A 12,185-nucleotide genomic window follows, 5' to 3' on the forward strand; every position below is an offset into this window, starting at 1 on the left:
TTTCCAGCCACACCATCTGTTAAACCAATTATGATTAAACCAGGATTCAAACTACAGCCTTCTGAAATGTACCTAAGGCAGAGTAGGCACAAACAAGATGGTTCAGCCAGGTACTGGGACATTAAGAAGAGATGACACAGCCTGCAAGAAATAAATAAGGAAAGATGGTAGGAAAAAACTGAACATTGCATCCATCGACCCATACAGAATGGAAACAATGCTAGAGAACAAAGAAGGGAATGAGACATCTCCCTTGTAGCAGTATTATACTCTGTGTGGGTAAATATGTTTTATTACCATTGTACAGTATATTAGAAAAAGTTCACAGTAAAACAATCATTTACATGATTTTTAAGTAATCAATTTTATGAAAATAGACAGACACCTCAATGATAAGAACTTTCTTCACTAACTGATTCCTCTTAAAAGAATATTATCTATATTAGCAATGTAATATACCTTTATAAAATAATCTCCGAAGAACTTTATTGCAAAAATAAGTCATAAAACTTCTACAAGAACTATGTATATGATATTATGAACTGCTGGCAACAAGAATTTGCAACAAAGTTCACTGTTTATGATTTAGAGACTTAGAAACAGAAAAATATGTGCAACACAAAATCATCCCTTATCTCTATAATGCACTAAAAATATTTGCATCCTTACATAAATTTAATCTTATACAGGGATATGCACAAAATGTTGACACATTTCTAACAGCAAATGAAACACAACCAATTACTCAAATGTGTTTTTTGGCTGTCAACAGAACAATTTTTTTTTCAAACAAAACCAATCCAATATCACTGTACTAACTTTGGTTTTATTTTAGTGCCCACTACATGTTTTGATCATCATTAGGCAGTTTCTTAAATACATTGCTTGTTACTGAATTGTCACAATATTGATCCATATTAATTAATCGGCACAATTTTAGCATTCTGGTGAGATACAATTTTAGCATTCTGGTGAGATATAAATCTAAATTTTAATAGCAGCCCTAAAGATAACTATAATTACCCACCCTCATTACAGCATATTAATCACAATACTACATAAGAAAATCAGGAAGAAATACATACAGAACTAATAACAACAATACAAAAGAAATCATCCACACCATACAATGTAAGTACATATTAATCATAACTCAGATTATAACAGTACACGTTAATTTACTTTCAGATAAAACAAACATTAGCAATGAATCCCAGAAGACATTATTGCCTTCTAACATATGACAAGCATCACGGACACCCACATTGTATCAACAAGACACAAACACTAACTTAAATAATTTTAGCCTTAAGGTTAACTATAATATCAAAATACCAACATGTGTTATGATGAGATATAGAAATAAACTGTTTTTATTATAATAATAATATATCCATATTAGGACAATTCATTAACAAGTGACATATTTAAGAAACTGCCTGATGATCCAAACGTGGATCAAAACATGTAGCAGATATTAAAATAACACCAATGTTAGTGAAGTGACATTGTTTTTTTTTTTGTTTGAAAAATTTGTTTTGATGGCCAAAAAAAAACACTGTAGCACGTAACAAGATGCAGACAATAGAGATAACTACTCAAAATGTTCAAAATTTTGTGACAATCTGTAGTAATTCCTGGATTGTAATGAGATCTCGCAGCTAATTTGTTGTGCACTAGTGCTCATATGCTTAAAATAGCTGACACAATGGCTGACCATGGTCATCTTACGTTTAAGCACAAGGCCAAGTTGTATTTTTGTTTACTGTAACAAAGAATGTTACTGCTATCCACAGAAAACTTCAGGCTTTCACTGGAATCTGAGCACTTGCATGAAAAACCATACTTCATTTGTTGCACCACTTTGAGCAGGAAGGCAGTTAAAGAATCAGAAACATTCTTGAATGCCCAGTGGGAATGACCACAGGAGGCGCTTTGTCAATGGTTTACTTTCTTTCATCAACGAAACAGTGGTCTCAGCTTGACTATAGGTGCCAAATGGTTTATGCGACACAGAACCAAGCCATACTTTACAAATGTGATTTTTTTTTGCTCAGTATCTGGCCATCATGTAATCTCTCACCAGTATCCCAAACATCATAATTGTCGGTGCTTTTGACCATGACTTAGTCCAGACTCTATTCCATAAGACTTTCTTCTTGTGGGGTTTCAAGATAGAGAAGCTGCCCTCAAAGAAAGCTGGTAATCTCATGGACCTAACAGCCATGACTCTCCAGTTGTGCATGGAGATCTGAAGATGTCATTACAAACGCTGGTCACCTTCAAGAAATTGCTTAAGAAAATGGTGGGCATACTGAACATGTGCTTAACTCAAAGACATTTCTCAAGAAATCCTGCATTAGATTCTGTAAACTTCATTACATTAAAATAATTATTTTTTAAACATTTTCATGTAAACATTTTGTGTTGTGCCCTGTGCTACATAAACATTACATGAAGAAATATTATCAGGCAAACTGCAATTTACTTAAGGTACTTTAGCAATATGAAGGCGATTACTGTCACAATATAAAGAAACTGTAGCATTTTTCATACCTGTATTATTCCTTACAAATTTACTACAACCAGCACAAAACAGGCATGTCACCCCACACGATATGTTTTATCACTACCTGCAAGTCAAATATTTTGCATGAATGCCACTTGTACAGGTACATAAAGAATAAATCAAAATTGAGAGGACAAATATTCCATTCTACACATGAGCATTTAAACATTACATAACCCCCCTCCAAAGTTTAAACGTTGGTTAAAGTTTAAAAACTTTCAAAAGAAACAACACAAGAAAAAACATAATGTGCTAATGGAATGTTGTGTATTTGCATGAAGGAAAATCATAATCAAACATTCCCACTTTCCTCTTGTAAAAAATAATGAAACTTCTTTTACAAATTTATACAAATATGGGAGACAATCTTCAGAGGGGAAATATGAAGAAACATCAGTTACCAGTTGATGGGTTTTTGTATTTTTCTTACATCCACAATTCTAACTTTTCAACACTTGCACTCATACAGTATCATCTGGAAAATAACATTACTTGAACACTGGCAATTTTGCTCCAAGTATGTAGTATATCATTAGTTTTAAGAAATGATAATATGCATGTGATCTGTTATGAGCAAGATAAAGAGTTAAAACTGCATGTAGTCTATATAGGGAGGTCTCAATATCACAAATTCCCAAGGAACACAATATGCATCTTCAGCTGAAATTCAGTTGCATATATTATATGTATTTGCAATGAATTTGCATGTTGGAGAATTATACTTGTTTTATACCAGTCATATCATGCTGAACTGACATCCATTTATGTCCATCATGTTATATGCAATGGTGATATGCTACTCTTTAAGATTATATATTCACACATGCATGATTTGTATGTTCAAATTCCAACATAATTTATATGAAAATGTTATGAGCCACTGGCTGAGGTTATCTGGTGTGTTCAAATTCAAGCAACACCATGACTTATGCCAGCCAACAGGATACAAGGCTGAACAGCAGTCATGACTGACTGTTTTCAAGTACCCTGTACTGTGTTCCAGACAGTAGATCATGAGATGTTCTTTTCTGCTCAGCCATTTCCCTTTGTGTTGATACTCTTTATTTCCACAAGCTTTTATGATGAAATAGCAACAATGTAGTCTATTAACAGTCCAAACATGTTTGGAAATAAATGTGTGTTCTTAGTTGTAAAGATACAGAGGCATTAAGATCACAGAATAAATAAAAAAAAAATGCATTACTCATATGCATACTTTGGAATGAAACTCAGGACTAAAACAAATCAAGGGCTTTACAGACAGTTTGATGCATTTACATTCAGGTACTGAAATGTTAGCCTGAAGGTTGGTAAACATCTATGCCCCTTAGTATTCCTATAGTTTGGCACAACCCTAGAAATCATGGGGATAATAGTTATTCATGTTCACACAAAATGTTGCACATTTTCCATCTGCAATAAAACCCAATGTTCAAGGACCAAATGTGCCTATACCTTTTCCACAACAGATTTTAGAAATGGTTATGTTCATTACCAAATGCTGATATACAGAACATATTATTTATTGTAACTACGCTGAGAAACAAGTTTAGGTCCACAACTTTTCACAGAAATTGAAACTTTCCTTTGGGTGAAACAGATTACTGGTATAGAAATTGTGAGCAGGAATCTGTTCCCCATACTTTCTGCAGGAAGGTTCGCTCATCTTTTGCAACACTGCTGTCACAATAATTGGCTTAAAGCTATGCCTTATCAGCCAAGGGCACAGGGGGTTTTTCACTAATTCCTCCAAGAGAAGCTTGACAAGCATTCTTAACAATAGTAACAGATATTCTGTGCACCGGGAAAAATGCCAAAAGAATCTTAAATTTCTTCTTAAGGAAGATAAATATACAGAACATGTGTGAACACTTGGCAGAGAAAGTATGCTGCATCAACAACATCAATCTAATTACATAGAATATAATTATGTGGGAATGCAATAGCAGTGCATGAAGGACAAAGGAACAGCAGCCATTCAGAGTCAGTTTAATGTTAGGACTGAAAAACATTGCACCTGAAAGTTTCACTTTTACAAACAAAATCTGTTGTCTTTACAGCATATAAAACTGGACTTGATGAAGCAGCCTGATTACAGTTTATTTAGAAACTCTCTCTAAAGTTCAGAAAATACAGCCACATGGCAGGCTATCAAATAAATGATCAATTGCAAAGGATGTCAAAAGCAGTCATTGCTAGCCTATTTCAGGCACAGTTAACTTCCAATTACCTGTTATACAAGCAATTCTTTTGCAATCAACAAAAGTCTTACAGATAATTTACCATTTTTATAAGGTGACTTCAAGAACAATGTCGTGATGTGCCTATATCCATCTATCACATGATAGCCATTAGCAGTACTGGCCATTGTCCTCCTTCATGCAGGTCCCATTACAATATGCAATGACATGTCATTACAGTACAGCCTAGTTGAATCTGTGACAGTGTTACGAGCATATACAAAACCTTTCATCCATCTACCTCTTCTATACTGCATGATGACCCCATGCAAGGACTAAAACGAAAATGTGTTCTGATTTTGTAACAGGGGGGGAAAGTGAAAAGGATTTGGATTTGAATTGGATTTCTGTTAAGAGTTCTTCTCATGAAACTGGCAGACCACACTCTGCATACATACCACATAACAGCAGTTTGCTGTACTAACCCAGCATTCACCTGGAAGGACTCCACAAAAAAAGAGGGGAGTGGGGTATGACAGCCATTGTCCCAGGCATCTCCCAAAATACAAGAAGCATTACTGCCTGAAAAAAAACTTAGCTACAGGCATGTTGGTAAGCAGCTAAAGAGGCAACTGTTTCAAGCACATGTGCAATGAATTTTCAGCTCATTCATGAAAAAGTTACAGGCAAAGTTTTCTCTGAGGCACAGATCAGGAAGCTAACTTTCAAAGAACAATCAGACATGTTGAAAGGCAAATGCAATTGGTCTAAAAAGTATTATTCACAAATTTGTCAGGAAAAAAAGACACACATTATAAAATTATTGTTGAAAACATGTTCAATAAATTTAGGCAGGCTGTAATATGATTATGAAGTTTCATTTCTTACACTCACACCTGGACTATTTCTCTAAAATCTCGGTGGTTTCAGTCATGAACAAGGTGAAATACATCACCAGAACATAATGAAAATGGAGAACAGATATCAGGGAAGGCAGAATATCAACAAGACAGCAAATTACTGCTGATGGCATGGCACATGATGATAAAAGAACAAAGAACATTCTTTTGTGTATTCTTCATTATCATCATTTTTTGTGTTTGAGCATTTCAGTAGATTAAAGACTGACTTACTGTAACATGATAAATAAATGTAATCAAATAACAGAAAATGCATTTATCACTTCTCCTAAGTTGTAACAAAAATTCTTACATTGCAGTACAAAATCATTGACATTTTTTTAAATCAGCATAGAAAGGTTATGGAAAGTCACTTTTCAGAACAAAAACAACTATTTCATTTAGAATTGTTGAGGAATGTTATCTTCAATGAAACATTATGAGAAAGTATATACACAGGAATGCTTCAGATCTTAAAACTGCAGGAGTCTCAAAGGATTACTCTTGCGAGTATTTCGTCAATGCCAAAAAGAATGGACATAATATTATATTTCAGCATCTTGTTGCATTGATGTACCTTTTATAGTCCTTTTATTTTCCCGTCCATAATGCAACAAAATAACATTAACTCACATTTAATTCATACAATGATTGTTAAATGTATAAAATGTTATTAAAATTATTAAAATATACATACACATGTTATGCTGCTATATGTTTCAGCCTTACAAGCTCATCTTCAGGCAACACAACTTTAAGGATTCTAATTCACTGTATGCTAATCATGTAATGTATTCTTAAGATATTTCAACTGATGTTCCTTCACATCTTGAATTGCGGCTGTTCATATAAGATGGATCAAGTGTTGCCTTGCGTTCCTTGTATACAAGGAGAAACAACACATCTAATATGACACAAATGAATTGTATACAAGAAATTCAATGCAACACTTGATATGCACAATGAAAAACAACATATCTTATATGACATAGAAACAACCACAATTCATAACGATATGAAGGAACATCAACGACACATCTTAAGAATACTATATGATTAGTGTACAATGAATCAGAATTCTTAAATAAGTGTGGCCTGAAGAAGGCCCTGAAAGGCCGAAACACATAGCAGCATAACAACCACATGTGTATATTTTAATATTATTTTATACATTTAATGATCATTGTATGAATTAAACGTGTATTAATGCTATTAATTTGTTGCATTATAAGTGGAAAAGAAAGAGTATAAAAAACTGGGCATATCAGATGGGATGTTAACTGTTATTAATGTGTTCAAATCAAGATTACTACACAGCTACTGGTTCCACCCCATTTCTGCAGATGAAGAACAGCACACAACAGAATTATAACTGAAATGCCTGCAGATCTAAATAGTGTATTGGAGGGGGGGGGGCTGAGAAAGTCATTTGAATGCAACGTAAATGTGGACTAAAAATACTTTGACTCTCATACAGACAGTGCACATGAAAAATATTTTCACATTCAGCAATTAACTCCTTTGGTGATGCCACTATTCAAACAAGTGACAACAAACTGGCCAAATACTACTCTAATAACATGAATACTAACTAGCACATGCAATGATTCTGTAGATGAACTTCACTGATATCTAATGAAATTAATTACAGAATACTTAAAAATATATGCACCTTCTATGCTTCATGTCTTGTTACATACAAAATACTAAACAGATAACAGCTACAGGGAAGGCACTATATATATATATTTATGGTTATCTTACAATCTATGGGTATTTTATAGAACAGTTTTCTACAGTGTAAATAACACATTATCACACGGTAAAAGTACTGGAATGTAAATTATTTATTATTAGTAACATACTTAATTTTATATTTATAACTACAGCATTCACAAGAATTAGACCCATCCCATAACTTGTGCCACCTGAAATACTTCATAAAACTACACAAGTTTTATAACTACAATGCTAAACTTGTGTTCTAAAGTGGTTTGGCACAATGTGTGCTGTATGATGTTAGAGCTTACTGAAAAAATTAATACAGTAACAAAATACTACAGACCTGCTGCACCATGGACGGCTATCTTATGCATTTCAGACAGGTAAGTACTACTACAGAAGGCACAATATTGTTTCTATCTAGTAGTACGAAACTTTGCTATGTATATATATATGTATATGCATAATACCCAGAATTGGTATTCTCTTATTCCTAATAATACAGACAATGAAAACACATTTCACAATTTCTGAACAATATCAAATTTCTTCTTGAAGTCCATAGACTCTTTCTTAGGATCATACTTCTTACGAGATGCCAACTGAGCACGGAGTTCCTTAGCAGTCATGTTCAGGTTAAGGGTGCTATTTCGATTGTTGTGGTCTAAGGTATCGTTGTTGCTTCCATTGCTAGGAGGGGGTCTTGGACTTGTTTCAACAGATGAAAGTCCCTGGAAATTGAAACACAATATGACAAAATTGATACCAGGTTAATTCACAAGTACAATTCAAGATGGCTGTTAGTAAGCAGAAAAGGGGTTTCCATTGATAATTGGATTTACTGAATGCTTGTAACTCATAACTAGAAATCACTATAAGTCTCACTGATTTACACACTCTATAGATCACTATGACCACAGCACATACAAAGTCTTCTGTTTGTTCACTAGTTGTTGCTAGAAAATAGCTGCCAACAACACAACTGAAAAATGCTAACTGCTGACTCCAACCTCCGGCTGACTGGCTTGACCAGTTGGTCCTTGTTATATAACCTCAGCACAGACTGCACAGAAAAAAAATTCAAGAGTTCCTGTATCATTTCATGTTTATTCGTTGCTGTGGAAACCTGTTAGCTGTTGCCTAGCAAGTGCTTGCAGCCACCATGTCACAATATATTTTCTGTCATATTTAAATTGGCAGATTTCCTTAATGTGTGTACAGAACTTATATGAATGAAAAACATATGACAGAGGCTGCAAAGCACTGTCATATATAACAACTGCACTTTCATACAAGATGATTTTAAATGATCTTTACACATCTGAAAACATATTTTAAATAACCTAAGCTATGGGTATTTTTAGGACATACTGAACAATATTCACAGTTTTTGTTGCAGCTTGTAAGTTCTGAATATGAAAGCCACTAGTCAATTTACACACATTAAAATGATAATCAGTCTTCTTTCACAAATTGGGCAACATGTGAATATCAACAGATTCACATGCACCTCAAATTCTGACTCTGTTTTTGAGATTCTGAAGTATCAGTAAGGCACATATTCCCTGACATATGGGATAAAGCAAATATTCAGTGAGGCCTGGGAGGTCACTCTGTGGGTCCACCACTGCCAATACATCTAAGAGGCAAATGGTCACTGAGAAAACCTGTCACAATAAAATTAAAATGGAGAGATTCATCACCTTTCTGAAAGAAGAATGTGTCTCTGAAATCCTGTTCAAGGTATGGCATTAACACAGATTATTGGAGTGCTACTTTCCCCTACTGTGACTTCAGCATATTTAGTGGACATTCTCACCCTCCCTCATGCATGCACACATACACAAAAAGAGAGGAAAAAACACAGCATTACAGATACTACAGTGCCCAAAGCAAGTAACTATATTACCTCATCAGCAGAATCAACCTGGAGTTCTGTACTGTAGCCAAGCTCATGTTTTCGCTCACTTGACGGAGTAGTACCAGTACTGCTACTTTTGTATGACAGTTTCTCGGGCTGGGTCTGAAAATGAGATGTGGAAGATGTTCAAGTGCCATGTAATATTGGGAAAGTTAATTTCCATTGCCTCACAATCACATTAAGTATTCTCCTAGCATTTTCCTGTAAGAAATGAGTACATTTACAGAAACCCCAACTGATGTTACAAGTTACTTAATCAAAAAGTGCATATTATATGCTAAACCATTAGCTGTAAAACATCTTATATCTTACTGTGTTTAGTATTGCCTGGCTCACATCTTCAAGTCTTTTCTCCCATGAAATTGTCATTGGTGACTTCCTACATCCTTGGCCCAACTTTTCCATCATATCTGATTTAATATCATAGTCAGCCCTCATGCTGCACAGTGCCTTAAAGTAGTAAATAACTATTTTTCACATCCCTTCCACTTCATCATTAAAATCACCCTGTCATTCAATGACATCTATGACTTATCCTGTTTCCTTCCCTAGTCTGACACAAAGGGAAGGAAGTAAATCAACAGGGCATTTGCTGAAAATATGCAAAATAAGTGGAAAAACTGAAATGCAGGTCTAAAAATAAAGTTGTCTCTGTGCTCAATTAATTAAGCATTATGTCATAAAGATATATGGGGGAGTGGAGGTACAGCTCCAGCCATTTTGACCTCAGCACCATATGGAGGTGAGTGGTCAGTTTCATGCCCTAATATGCCAAGATGCAGACTTGGTTCTTCTGGATCAGTAGTAGTCTAGTGGCAGTCAACAGGTGCATAAAGGTATGCAATTTCTTCACTAGCTGTGTGACTATTAGCTTCTGAAGGAATATTTGTTCTTCGGTTTATACTGCACTGAACATTATATGAGGGTGGTTCATGGTTAACCTTGACTTTATTTTTTTCTTGAAGATGTAGGCACGAGAACAATTAAAACTCTTTTATGGACAATCGCTGGCAACACTGCATTCACTGCCTCGCAATTCACAATGTGCCCCACTTTTGTGAATCAGAGCTCTTACAAGATGGCGTCAGATCTTCCCACTATTAGTGTAGAACAGTGTTGTATGATAAAATTCCTAGTGGAAGTAGAAATGATACCAGCAGACATTTTTTATCGATTAAATGCACAGTAGGGGGAAGAGACCCCTTCACATGACAATGACCATGATTGATACAATAAGTTTCCTGAAAGCAGTATAGAAGTCTGGAACATACAATATGGTCATGTTCAGCCAACAGCTGTATGCTATGTGAACATTCCCCATGTTGCAGAGCTGATTGTGGGAAACCGAACATGAACACTTATTGATTAATAATGTGCCCTGGCAGTAGGTCCCAAAGATGAGTTTGACCATAAGCTGCTGTCTGTTGATGTGTCTCTCTGCAAGTAAACACACCACTAGAGCAAACAGTTAACTTTGACAAGACATGGGTGTACTATTTCACTTCAGAGTCAAAGTGGTGCAGCAGGAATAGTGTCACAAGATATCTCCATGACTGGAAAAATTCAAGTCATGGCTGTCAGCTGGCAAGAACATGGCAAGTGTATTTTGGGATTCAGAAGGAGTGATTCATGTTGCTTTTATTTAACACAGTGTACTAATTAATGCATGGTATTAGAGTAACTTGCTTCACAATGATGTGCACCGAGTGATTCGGAAAAGAAGACCTGCAAAACCGTCAAAGATGATACTGCTACATGACAATGCTTGTCCACACACAACAAATTTGATGAAGGCAACATTGACAGAAATTTGCTGGAAAATAATGAAGTACTTTCCTTACACCTCTGACTTAGGCCCCAGTAATTTTCATCTGATTAGATCAATGAAGGTACAACCAGAATAGAAACTTCAACCTCATGATGAACTTGAATGTGGTGTTCTGAACTGGCTGTACATTTATGATAAAACCTTTTATGCTGCTGGCATCGATTTCAATTATTTTTTCAAATACTGATAAATAATTAATTTACTAAATGCTGGATAAAGGAAAGACTCAACGCATTCTCCTCCATCATCTAACAGCTACCACCCTTCCACATGCCTCTCCAACCACCAAAGGCGATTTGTATTCTGGCCTGGTCTGCTGTGTAGTTCAAGTGCCAAACATGACACTTCATTGAAATAAATTAACTGCATTTACTACACTGTCATTATCATAGAGAGGATGTGGAAGCAAAGCCTCACAGTCATTTTGCTTAACAGAATAGGTATTTCAGTGAAACAAAAATGCACACTTTTCTTGAATTTTGTCCTGTATATTTACAAAATTACTCTCAACATAATCTCCACAGCCCACAGTCTTCAGCCAATGTTTAGGTAGTTTCATGAGTCTGTCACAATGTAACTGCATCTTGCTGGAAGAGCCAAAGTCCGTAATGATGGTCGGTGGTGATGATGGGGTGATAGCCATGATGATGGTGGTGGTAATAATGGTGGCTGATAAATGTTAACTGATCAAATGTTTTCTGAAGCCAAAAACTCAACCACAGCACACTGTTTATTACATACTGACAGCATCTTCTAAGACTGCATTACAGTCAACTCTCGATTATCCGGGCTAATGGTGGGGATGGAAGTCACGGTTAATCGAAAACCCGGTTAAGCCAAATTTTATTATACGGGCTGGACGACTGTGAAGGGTCGGAGTTCGAGTCCCGGTAGGGTCAAGAATTTTAACTTCTCCAAATCGTCCAGACCGGCTCTGGGGTCCATCCAACCTCCTATCCAATGGGTACCGGGGGCTCTTTCCCCGGGGGTAAAGCGGCCGGGGCGTGAAGCTGACCACTCACCTCCAACTAGTGCCGAGGTCAAGAAAATTTGGATCTATACATCC

The 12,185-nt window shown here is 35.7% G+C and overlaps 1 protein-coding gene across 2 annotated transcripts in view; it reads right to left on the reverse strand.

Moving 5' to 3' along the window:
* Positions 1-274: 274 nt before the first annotated feature.
* LOC111866527 (Na(+)/H(+) exchange regulatory cofactor NHE-RF2) overlaps positions 275-12,185 on the reverse strand; it is a 21,343-nt gene continuing 9,432 nt past the window's right edge. For both annotated transcript variants that reach the window (XM_023855563.2, XM_033752300.1), the window contains exons 2-3: positions 9,280-9,393; positions 275-8,101 (exon numbers count right to left, since the gene is read on the reverse strand). In XM_023855563.2, coding sequence (XP_023711331.1) covers positions 7,892-8,101; positions 9,280-9,393 — 324 coding nt within the window. In that variant the 3' untranslated portion in view covers positions 275-7,891. The remainder of the gene's footprint in view (positions 8,102-9,279; positions 9,394-12,185) is intronic.

This window comes from Cryptotermes secundus, unplaced genomic scaffold, assembly GCF_002891405.2.
Source record: "Cryptotermes secundus unplaced genomic scaffold, Csec_1.0 scaffold401, whole genome shotgun sequence".
In the NCBI taxonomy this organism is placed as follows: domain Eukaryota; kingdom Metazoa; phylum Arthropoda; class Insecta; order Blattodea; family Kalotermitidae; genus Cryptotermes; species Cryptotermes secundus.